This window comes from Somniosus microcephalus, chromosome 13 (genome assembly GCF_052327205.1).
Source record: "Somniosus microcephalus isolate GS21.2 chromosome 13, FLI_Smic_1.0, whole genome shotgun sequence".
Taxonomy (NCBI): Eukaryota; Metazoa; Chordata; class Chondrichthyes; order Squaliformes; family Somniosidae; genus Somniosus; species Somniosus microcephalus.
This window is the reverse complement of record NC_140999.1, coordinates 17,022,059-17,034,234: the sequence shown is the minus strand read 5'-3', so window position 1 is coordinate 17,034,234 and position 12,176 is coordinate 17,022,059. Positions and strand designations below refer to the sequence as shown.

At 47.0% G+C, this 12,176-nt stretch overlaps 1 protein-coding gene across 13 annotated transcripts in view; it reads right to left on the bottom strand.

Moving 5' to 3' along the window:
* Window positions 1-12,176, bottom strand: part of LOC147108095 (transducin-like enhancer protein 4) — a 227,664-nt gene that overhangs the window by 196,304 nt on the left and 19,184 nt on the right. For 8 of the 13 annotated variants that reach the window (XM_086004567.1, XM_086004564.1, XM_086004562.1 and 5 more), the window contains exon 3: window positions 11,205-11,280. In XM_086004567.1, coding sequence (XP_085860693.1) covers window positions 11,205-11,280 — 76 coding nt within the window. The remainder of the gene's footprint in view (window positions 1-11,204; window positions 11,281-12,176) is intronic. The other 5 variants (XM_086004563.1, XM_086004574.1, XM_086004569.1 and 2 more) reach the window with 1 other exon arrangement.

The following is a 12,176-nucleotide window of genomic DNA, read 5'->3' as shown; positions in this document are numbered from 1 at the left end:
GATATCTCTCAAAGCAAATCGACCAGTTATAGCCACCTGCTACAGACTACATTGTCCATCACTTGATCTTCTGGATGCCCACTCCGCCCCCCCCACCCTAGATGCTGGAGCACCTCGAACTCCTCTGCCAACGAGACTCCGCTCTGCTTCTGCACCATTCAGGGGCCCCCGATTTCCATCGAACTCTAATCCGAATTCATTTCCCCTGAGCTGAACTGCACATTCTTTAGGCTTTACATGGCTGCTGCGTTAGCTTGAGCAGAGGAGCAAACTTCTGCCCGCCCCTTGGGCTGAGGTCCACTGCTTTGCTCATTTCCTGGTCGAAGCTCCACTGCCCTGTTGGTCTTCTGGGCTGTGCTTCATTCTTCCATTTGCTCCTCTTCGTCCTCCTCCGCATCTATATCCAACTCTTCAGTGACACCTTGAATGCTAATGACAGCCAGCTCTACCTCTCCACCTACCTCGGTCCAGTCAGGCTGCCTGCCCGGCATCAAGTTGCAACTGCCTGAAAGTGAACATCAGGAAGACCGAAGCCACCGCGTTCATTCTTCGCCATGAACTCTGCTCCTTTGCCGATAACCCCATTCCCCTCCCTGGCCAGCTGCTCAGCCTAAACCAGACAATACAAAACTTTGATCCCGTTTGACCCGAAGCAGAGTTTCAAACCCCACATCCTATCCATCGCCGAAGATCATTTACGTCCACCTCCGCAACACCTGCCTCTGCCCTTCCCTCACCCACAATGCTGCTGAAGTTGTTATCCATGCTTTCATCACTTCCATGCTCAATTTTTCCCAATATCCTCCTTGCCAGCCTCCCATTGCCCATCATCCATAAACTCCAAGCTGTTGGGAATTCAATAGCCCTCATCCTACCTCACACCTAATCCAATTTTTTGGGGTTTTTGTTTTGTTTAATTCATTCACGGGATGTGGGTGTCACTGGCAAGGCCAACATTTATTGCCCATTCCTAATTGCCCTCGAGAAGGTGGGGATGAGCCACCTTCTTGAACCGCTGCAGTCCATGTGGTGAAGGTATAGCCTATCTCTGCAACCTCCAGCAGCCTTACTTTCCCTTTGCATCTTTCGGTACGCCAAGTCTGGCCTTTTGTACCACCGCCCCCCCCCCCCCCCCCAACCCCCGCATCTCCCACCCTTCACCCCACCATTGATGGCACAGCCATGAGGGGCTTCTGAAAGTTGTTCTCTAAACCCCTCTGCCTCTCTCCACCTTTATTCCTTCCATATACCCCTCCTCAAGAGGTCACAGTGCCATTGGAGCAGGTAAGGAAGAATAAAAGCCAGTCAGGATTCCATTACCTAATCAGTGACGTGTGGAGACATGGGGAAGAGAAGAGGATTTGGCTCGGCCACACCCCTCATGGTACAGCAGCATGCCAACGCTCACACACGAAGAATCATTATTCTGGTGAGGTATTGCAGGGCCACAGGCACACAGCATTAGTCATTGCCGTCAGGAGAACCAGGGACGAATACTCTTTTAGGGTGGGGAGGCGGGGCATTGCCTACCTTAAATCGGAGATTCCTCCACTCATTAGGACCCGATATATATTCTGCAATATAAATAAATTGTAGCAAAGATTGCATGGGACTACATCAGTCACCTGCACCGTCTTCATCTTAAATCCATCCAAGGAATTCTTGGACCCAGGCCTACAAGCTGTTTAACGAGTGCTGCTCAGTGTCTTGGGGCAACAGGCGGGCTGGAGCCATGATCTACATTTAAAGATCAGAGTTGTCTTCCCTTCTGAACCACACTGGCTTCAGATTCTTTCTCAGAAAGAAACTCAATAAAGGGAGTCCATACATCATAAAATCATACAGCTTGCTGCTTCGGTGCATGTGCGATTTGATCTAAAAGGATATAAATAATGTTGGTGATCTTCAATCACTAGTTTAAGTGAGGTGGTGGTGGGGTGGCGGTTTCTGGAATTTAATACTGAAACTGTGCCAGATCATATTAACCCGTTATTCTTCGATTTAAGGCTGCATTGCCTCACAGCTGCTGTGATTAAACTTTCCTAGCACATATGTAAAGTGCTGCAGAATAAAGTGCCCTCCCTTTTCTGGTCCATTTTTATTAAGATTTTTTTCACAGCCGAAGTGTCACCCGTTGGCTTCTCGCTTCTGAGTCAGAAGGTTGTGGGTTCAAGTCCCACTCCAGGGGCTTGAGCACATAAAGCTAGGCCGACACTCCCAGTGCAGTGCTGAGGGAGCGCCGCACTGTCAGAGGTGCCGTCTTTCAGATGAGACGTTAAACCGAGGCCCCGTCTGCTCTCTCAGGTGGACGTAAAAGATCCCAGGGCACTATTTCGAAGAGGAGCAGGGGAGTTCTCCCCGGTGTCCTGGGCCAATATTTATCCCTCAACCAACATAACAAATGATCTGAATTATTAAAATGGGAACTTGCTGTGCGCACATTGGCTGCCGCGTTTCCCACATTACAACAGTGACTACACTTCAAAAAGTACTTCATTGGCTGTAAAGCGCTTTGAGACGTTCAGTGGTCGTGAAAGGCACTATATAAATGCACGTCTTTCTTTCTTATTCTGGCACGGCGAGAGGTGGGGGAGTCCAGGGAAGAGGAACTACAGTCAGTGACAAAGCCTGTGATAATTGGCTGGTGAATGCGCTGCCTGGTGTGGAACTTCCGCTTTACGGAGCGAGAAGGTCCCATAAAACAAAAAGATAAAAATAAACTACTGCAGGTGCTGGAAATCTGAAATAAACCACGAGGTGGGGTGGGGGGGAATTGGTGGACAGGCTCAGCGGGTCAGGCAGCATCTGTGGAGTGAGGAAGATAGGGTTAACGTTTCGGGTCGATGACCTTTCGTCAGAACCGCCCGAGATGTGACCCCCCACCTTCCTCGCTCCACAGCTGCTCTTTCTAGCATTCCTCTGGCTTTTATTTCAGGAAGGTTGCATGTTTGACTTCCGCTGGGAAGATATCCTGCATTCGCACTTACAATTTCATTGCGACTAATGAGCAGAGGCAATCTATTGTACCCTTCCTCCCAATCTTGTGCTGAGTTAGCAGGGCAGAGGAATTTCCCCCACTGCTCCTGGGCTGCGGAGGAGTGGGGGGGAAAAAAAAATCCTGATCCCTCTCCAGTACTCCTAGAATCATAGAAGGAGAGCGCTCAGAAGTAGGCTGTTTGTGCCTATGCCGGCTCTTTAAAAGAGCTATTCAATTTGTCCCATTCCCCTGCCCTTTCCTCATGGCCCTGCTAATTTTTCTCCTCGAAATATTTATCCAATTCCCTTTTGAAAGTTACCATTGAATCTGCTTCCACTGCCCTTTCAGGCAGCGCGTTCCAGATCACAACAACTCGCTGCGTAAAAAAAAAAAAAAAAAAAAATTCTCCTCGTCTCGCTTCTTCCTCATTTCACGCATCTGCATGGGCGGACACCAGGTGAAGGCAGACTCAGGTTTGGCTGTGACAATGCCTGCAGTTAAATAGCCTGTTGACATCGTCTAGGCTCGCATACGAAGAAAGATTACTTGGATAAGATTTGCGAGAGAAACTGGTTCCAGCTGGTTCCATACCCCAGGCTTTGGGAGGCATGGGGGAGGGGGGGGGTGGGGGAAGAAAATTGGGGGTCAAATGCCAAACGAACATGCAAGACCAACTGCAACACCGGCAGGTCATTCCTACAGACTGAAGTGACCAACTTGCAGCACGAAAGACTAATTATAAACGTTCAGCCCTGCAGTTGCAGTTACACTTTGTGCAGTGTGTCTTGCACTGTACCGTGTTACTCAGCTTCCAAGGGTTGCGCATTGAGACGCAGAGACAGAAAGGACAAGGGCATGCATGTTGGATGGACATTTTTCAGTCCCATCACTTGTCCAGCTACATTCCAATAGTGATAGCTTGGAACAAGAAACTTGACAGTTGGGAGAAGAAATCAAGTTGAATTTTACATCCAGCATATCTTAAGCAATGGAGGGAGGGTTACCCAACACTTTTTCCAATTGCGACGATAGGGGTATTTCTTTAAGAGAGGGGTTCGTGAAAGTATATAAGTCTGTCACACATCAGTGTCAAAAGAACAAAGGAAAAGCATGAAAGCCAGTAATTTCCTGTTGTTTCTTTTCTGATCGCAATAACTTGGCCTCTTCCCCAGGGGCAGGAACCACAGTTTTTTTTTTTTACAAGCTGCTGCCAATCTACAGAAACTATCCTCAGCGATTAGCCTCAGGGTAGTGATGGTGACGGCAACAATGTCAACAACAACTTGCACTGCTGGAGAGCTTTTAGCACAGAATACATGTACCATGAGGCTTCAGAGAGAGGGCGAACAAGTAGTCATCGATGATTTAGGAGATGACCGAAAAAGGCATTCGAAGGCCCATTGTCAATGGCGGAATAGAGGGAAGAGAGATTTGTACAGGATGCGAGAATCAGACTGAAGAACACAGGCTGGATCAGCTTGAAGATGTCAGGTTGGGTGTGGACACGGAGAGAGGAATTTCTAAAAGGAGGTTGAGGTTTTTGGAGATCTACAGGGATAGGATTGATGGGCGAGTGGGACTTAAGGCCGAGACAAATGTTCACATAGAAGCCATCGGGGGACAGGAGGCCTGATTTTTAATTTTCGCTTTCCCAGGGCAACAAGACTATTAGTAGCTTCCCAATTGCAGTCTCCGCTAACTCAGCACAGACTGGGAATCAAAGCCCAAGATCTTGTGGTCCCAATGTGTAGTCCTGCAAACTCCTTTACCCACAGAGCCATGAGGGAAGCCGCCTTTTATTTATGCTAAATGCTGATCGCATCATTGGAAACCAGCTCGGAGAATCTGAAGCAGATGAATTAAGAAGCACGGTTACAGTGGTGAGACTGCCGAAGCCTCTTAAAGCCCAGATTATCTGTACTTACATTAACTCCACTCCCTTAAACTGTCAGACTCAGTAACTCCCCAGATGATGTAATAGTTCAGCAACAATATTTGTGTTACAGAAAAGAAACGGTTCGGTTTAATTCTTTTGTCAGGAGTCGGTATTTCAAAAGTGGCCCTCTCAGTTCTGCTGCTGTGTAATTAAACCTGTGCAGGCTACACTTATGTTTGACGAATTGTAAAGGGGAAAACATACCTCGGTTGTAAGCCCTACTGCAATAGCATGAAACTACACCTGCTTTTACATAAGAATTACAGGAAACTTTGTGATATCCGGCACCGACGGGACTCGCGTGTTGCCGATCTATCAAAACTGCCGGACATACAAAGTTAATGTTGAAGCATACGGAGGTTTTCATCTCCGTATTTGACAACAAACACTGTTGCTTAGCAACAGCTTCTAAAGAGTCAGCTGCAGCTGCAAGCGTCTCTAGCTGAAGCTGTTGCTATAGCTACAGACCTTGCAGTGCCTGACTGGGGAAAAAAAAAAAGAGAACTAAAAAAACGGCTCCTGATTTTTGCCGTTAGATCGAGTATTCCGGACATACAACCTCCGGATAATCCAAAGTTTCCTGTACATAGAATTTCACAGGACAGAAAAAGGCCATTCGGCCCAACAGGTCTATGCCGGTGTTGATGTTCCACAGGAGCCTCCTCCCACCTTACTTAATCTCAACCTGACAGCATATCATTCCATTCCTTTTATATTGCTCCAGTGTCTTGTTCGCGCTCTGGTTCATTTTGTAGCTGGCCGCCAGCATCAGCGAGTCCAGCAAGTTTATTTTAGCGTTATCGCTGGCTGCGCGGGACAGGTGGGCGAGGAGGAACAGGTCCTAAAGCAACTTGAAAGCAGCTCACGTGCGATCCAGAAAAACGTCTTCCTTCTGGTTTTCATTTACGTGAGAAACAAGACAGAAAGCCAGGACTCTGCTTTGAAACTGTTTGCTCGTTAAGTTAAGGAGCCAGTCAGTTCAATCGGAACCCAACCACAGTCATGAGGTCAGCCTCTCATTATATTTCCTCTGTGGCAGGAACACTCTGTACCCTCTTATTTAGGCTTTGGATTATGCCACGGCATATTTTTCCCGTTAATAATTATTAGTCTCTGTCATCACTGAGGACATGTGTGGGAATCCCCACCCAACCCAATCGTGAAATTGGGAGGGCCGGGGTGGGGGGTGGGGGTGGGGGGGGGGGGGGTGATGATGAGAAGTAACAGGACACAACAGTGCCGCCGCAAACAAGTGATCACAGAGTGCTCCAGCCACAGCAATGAGAAACTGAGGAGAAAAACAATGCACCGAAAGAACTGACTCCATCACTAGAGTTTAGTTCTCCTTTAAGACCTCATGGGTAAGTTATCCAGTTAACCTTGAAATCGCTACCAACATATTAAGACCCGCTAATACTTTTGAATCCACATATATCCAATCTTTTCCTACATTACAACAATGGCTACACTTCAAAAGCACGTCAATGGCTGTAAAGCACTTTGGGATGTCCGGAGGTTGTGAAAGGCGCTGTAGAAATGGGAGTTCTTTCTTCAAGGGGTGTAGACTTTTGTCAATGTCCTGATCTATGGAAATTGTAGCTAAATCCCAGCGCTGCTGCCAACAGTGGACCGGAGTAAGCCACTCAGCTCCTCGAGCCTGCTCTGCCATTCAATTAGATCGTGCTAAAACCAACCCTGTCGCGTGCAAATCTAGTTACTGGCAACTTTAATAAATGTGTACTTGTATTGAAAATGTTTTTAATGTTCAAATGTCTCCAAGTGCTTCACACAATAAATGACTTTTTGTAGTTATATGTTATCTGGGCAAATATGCCAGCAATGTCCCACAGCCACAGTTTTTAAGGCATTAATGGTTGAGGGAGGAATGTTGGCCAGGACACTGGTTGGTAAGCTATTAAAGTTTATTACACGACATAAAATTACAAAGCGCTTAGAGTTAATCAGGGCCAGTCAGGCGGCATTTCCAGATGGCAAGTTGTGTTTGTCCAACCTTATAGAATCCTTTTATCAACTAACAGAGGATATGCACGAACAAAAAAAACAAAAAACAAAAAAAATGCAGCAAAAGGGTTCATATGCATTTTCAAAAAGCATTTGATAAGGTACCACATAAGAAACTCATGACGAAGATAGTGCCACATGGCGTCGAAAGGATTGTGGCCACATGAGTACATCTCTCAGACTGGAAAAGATGTGACACGTGGTGTTCCACAGGATCGGTATTCAACTCGCTCTTATTTACTTTATTATACATAATATATAAATGACCTGGACTTGGGAATTAAGGGAGCAATGTTGAAATTTGTCAATGACAGCAAATTAGAAGGTATGACAAATTATGACGAGGTCTGTGCAATACTGCAGGAAGGGCAGATAGGAGGCAGATGCAGTTCAATGTAGGAAAATGTGAAGCAATACATTTTGGAAGTATGAATAGAGAAAGGAATGATGTCTTAAATGGCAAGATTTTCTGTAGAGCGGAGGACCGGGAATACATTGATGTGTAGTTACACAGATTATTAAAAGATGGCAGCAATAGTAAATAAAAAAGGCAAGTTGAATCCGTTCTTTTTAAAATCTAGACTCACTAAACATTAAAGCAAGAAGGCAATGTTGAACTTGTACAGAAACATAGAAAAATAGGAGCAGGAGTAGGCCATTTGGCCCTTCGAGCCTGCTCCGCCATTCAATAGGATCATGGCTGATCCTCTATCTCAATACCATATTCCCGCTCTCTCCCCATACCCCTTGACGCCTTTTGCGTCTAGAAATCTATCTATCTCCTTCTTAAATATTTTCCGTGACTTGGCCTCCACAGCCTTCTGTGGTAGAGAATTCCACAGGTTCACCACCCTCTGAGTGAAGAAATTTCTCCTCATCTCCATCCTAAATGTCCTACCCCGTATCTGGAGACTGTGACCCCTCGTTCTAGACACCCCAGCCAGGGGAAACATCCTCCCTGCATCCAGTCTGTGGCCTTAGTGTGGCCTTCAAAATTATCAAGGGTCATAAAGACAAATACTGATGGATTGCTTCCACTGGTCAGCATGATGCTAACAAAAGGGCATAAATTTAACAATCACCAGAGAAATAAAAGGAGGTTCAAAAGAATTCTGTACACAGAGGATGGTTAGAATTCACTGCGACAGATCATTGTTTAAGCCATAAATTCTTTTGAAAGGGACTGTAGATAGTTGCTTGGAAAACAGGAATATTAAAAAAAAAAAGAGTATTACGAATGAACAGGAGAATGATCAGGTGAGATCATGGGGAGAAAAACAATGGCAGCGTCTTGATGGGCTAGATGGCCCGATTCTATGCTGTAACATTGTATGATTCTACAAACTTCCTGCTCTTCTACAAATCGTGCCATAGGATCTTTAATTATCTGAACCACCATAATATGCAGTTAGGACCAAAGGTTGGCACCTCTGACAATGCAGCACTCCCTGGAGTGTCAGCCTAGTTTATGCGCTCAGTCCTAACCTACTGCACCTATTCCAGTGCATCAGGAAGGATGACAAGGGTTTCAACAGTAGAGACCAGGAGGTCAAAGATCAGACCTTTTACCTCTTGCCAAGGCCAGCTTCCTGGTCTGTGCAGAGTGAAGTGATCGCAGTAAGGCCAGTGGTGAAGATACGGCAATTTGTTTGTGTCCCGAGTTAAGTGGGCGAAAGGGAGACGTCAGCCAGGGTTCCTGTGCCTGATCACTTTCAATCGATCTGTGCTGGAAGGTGGACAAGGGGCGAGGACTAGGTTGCAGTCTGCCAACACTCACAGCCCAGGCTCACAGAAGAAAAATGGACACGTTCCCATTTCAGGCTTCCAGTGGCAACATCAGGCAGGCACGTCCGAGTCAGGTATAGCACAGTTAGATGCAGTGTGAAGCAACCCCCTAGTCTGTAGCAACATTGCGTTAAGCCCCAAGCTCAGACGAGCTCTCCTTGCGGGACATTTTCCTCGTCTCACACAAGCAAAGTTAGGGGTAGTACACGCAATGTCACTTTGAGGTGCAATGAAGGCCCAATCCTGAAGGGATGCCTTTGCTTCACTCAGGGCCAACGTTCCCCCTATGGTCCGCAGGCGCGCATCAATCTGGCCGTCCCGCGCAGGCCGCTCACAAGCTGGAAGCGATACCGCGCAGCAAATCTAAAGGGACCGCACACAAAAGAAATTAGAGGGAATATTGCTCAGGGTGGGCTCTTCGCTGGAACTTGGGTCTGGGAGGCCGCTTGCCCACATTTGCATTTTTTTTTTTTTTTTTTTTTTAAAATCGGCAGATCAAAATTTCCCGCGCTCTGCGGACCCGCTCCACCAGTCAACTCCCTGCAGCGGGGGAACATTGACATTGCTGATTTGAATGCGGATAACTCCCATGACAACACATACATGCCACATGCGTCTTCATCCCCCCCACCACAGATGTTTCGCACAGGTCCTGCGGCTTTACTGCGTACAAACCCAATTTAGTCCTATTGCCCCACTAGGAATTGGTTAGAGGACGTCCAAATTTATGTCACAGAATGGTTCCCGCCAACCGTTCATTTTTACTTCAGAAATGTCATCTTCATAAGCAAATGACCCTCAATGTGAGGCGATCTGATTCAGAAGATCTGCCCAGCGGTCCAACACTGATTGCATCAGGATCCATGGTGTGTGCAGGGGAGGGGGGCACAGAGAAAGCTCCTGCTCAGACCCCGTCTCCCAAATCCCTGCTCCCCGATGGAACAGGAAGCTTCTGTCTGGAGGCCCATCGTGCATCTTGATATGCATCACATTAAACAAAAAGGCACAACTAACAAGAGTCCTTTTTATTCTGTAAGGATTACACTGCTGCCTGTGTCATTCTGCCTTGCATCACGCTCCAAATATTAAAGGATACTTCACAGAATGAGGGGTTATTTTTGGCTCTTTCTTTTTGAAGTGGCTCATCTGGCACCCAGTGACATAGACTGGATCCCAAACAGGAAAAGATTAGACAACTTGAACTAATGCTTCATTTAGGTCAGGACTGCAAATATGCACAAGGAACGCATTTGCACTGACTCAGAAGCATATGTCTCTTTTCTTTCTTGCCAATATTCGCCCCGCCTCTCCTGAAGGCCTTGACCCTTTGTTGGGGTCTAGTTCAATGGTGCCAGGCATCTACCTCATCCACATCCAATGTGTGATACTTGGCAGTGGAGTGTTGGAAGGCTATTCAACAGCTGAGCTCAATCTTGTCTTCAGTCGACATATGTACACACACGCGCGCACACGGACAGACACACGCGAGGACACAGACAGAGACACAGACAGATGCACAGAGACACAGACAAGCAGGAACCCGTGGCAATTTTCTACTTCCTAAGGGGCACAGTGACCAATTGTAGTGCTCAACCATCATCCTACATAGCATGAACAGCACAGAAACAGGCCATTCGGCTCAGGTGGTCTCTGCTGGTGTTTGCGAGCCCCCCCACCCTGACTGAGATCAATTAATTCAGGACAAGCCAGGGATAGAAGCTGGGATCTTCCCGGGTTTCCCAACACAGCTACTCACTGGATAAAACACACTGACGGCTCAGTTAGTTTATCTAGCAAAGTAAACTATGATACGGTTTGTTTCGCTCACTTTAACAACTAAAATTAAAACGACATAAATAAAGAGATTCGAAGGAAATAAATTCTTCCATAAAGGTGGGTACTGCAGGGAACTCCGGGCCAGAGTGAGCTCCTGGACTAGTTTCGATCGCCTAGATGGGTCGGAGAGGAATTTCCCAGATTTCCCCCCCCCCCCTCCCCCAAATTGGCCTGGGTTTTTTAAAATCTGGATTTTCACCTCTCCCAGGAGGTCACGTGGTTCCGGGTGGGGTGGAGTCTATATGTTGTGATACACAAGGTATCGCAATTGTGTGGGACAGGCTGAATGGACCAGAGGGTCTTTACCTGTCCGTCATTGTTCGTGTATAGGCTTAGGTTTTGCCTCGGGCAAATGTTAACCCCCAATGGGAAACTCCTCCAGATTTCAGCAATCTACAGGATTAAAAGCCTGCTTCAGGCGGGTAATTTAACACCTCTCAGTGAATGAAGTGGCGCAGGGCAGGCACTCGTATAAACCCTGGATGACCCTTAGCTGAATGCGATCTCTAGGGGGCTGTAACTATAACCAGGGCCACAGACAGCAGAGGGATTCCCTCACAAAAGCCTCGACACGGGGAGCAGTTACATTAAACAGACATTTTCACAGTGTATTTGGGAAACCATAATGGATTTTATTGGCATACATACTTGAGTACATACCATGACGTAATGCCGTTGCATTTCTGTCTTTTCACTGGCCAGCTTTTCGCATTCCAGCTTCAGACTGCAATAAAAGGAAAACAGCTTAATACCCTTACGTGAAACAATAAGGGAAGTACATGGGGGGGGCGGGGGGGGGGGGAGAAAATCAACAGCATCGTTCAGTCATAAGAGGCACTGAAGCAACAACACAACACAAGCTTTTTTCCCCACTAGCAGATCTCCCGCGGCATTGCTCACAGAAGTCTAAGGATAAAAAAGAAAAACTTGCATTTCTATAGCGCCTTTCGCGACCACCGGACGTCCCAAAGCGCTTTACAGCTATTATTTTTTTGACATGTAGTCACTGTTGTAATGTAGGAAACGCAGCAGCCAATATGCGCACAGCAAGCTCCCACAAACAGCAATGTGATAATGACCAGATAATCTGTTTTTTTAGTGATGTTGATTGAGGGATAAATATTGGCCCAGGACACCAGGGAGAACTCCCCTGCTCTTCTTCAAAATAGTGCCTTAGGATCTTTTACGCCCACTTGAGGGCAGACGGGGCCTCGGTTTAATGTCTCATCTGAAAGACGGCACCTCCGACTGTGCAGCACTCCATCAGCACTGCACTGGAGCGTCAGCCTAGCTTTTTGTGCGCAAGTCTCTGGAGTGGGACTTGAACCCACAACCTTCTGACTCAGAGGCGAGTGTGCTACCCACTGAGCCACTGGCTGACATATGTTATAACAATAGGACTGTTATCAATGAAGTGTGACAGGTTAATGTGACCAGAAATGTGTTACAGGAATTAATACACCGGGAGACTGGCCACTTGGTAACTGCTCTTGAACCATAGCCTAACACCGGTTGGCACTTAGCCTTGGCTCAGTGGCAGCACTCAAAGTCAGAATGTTGTGGGTTCAAGTCCCACTTGAGCACGCAATCTAGGCCGGCACTTCAGTGCAGTACTGTCGG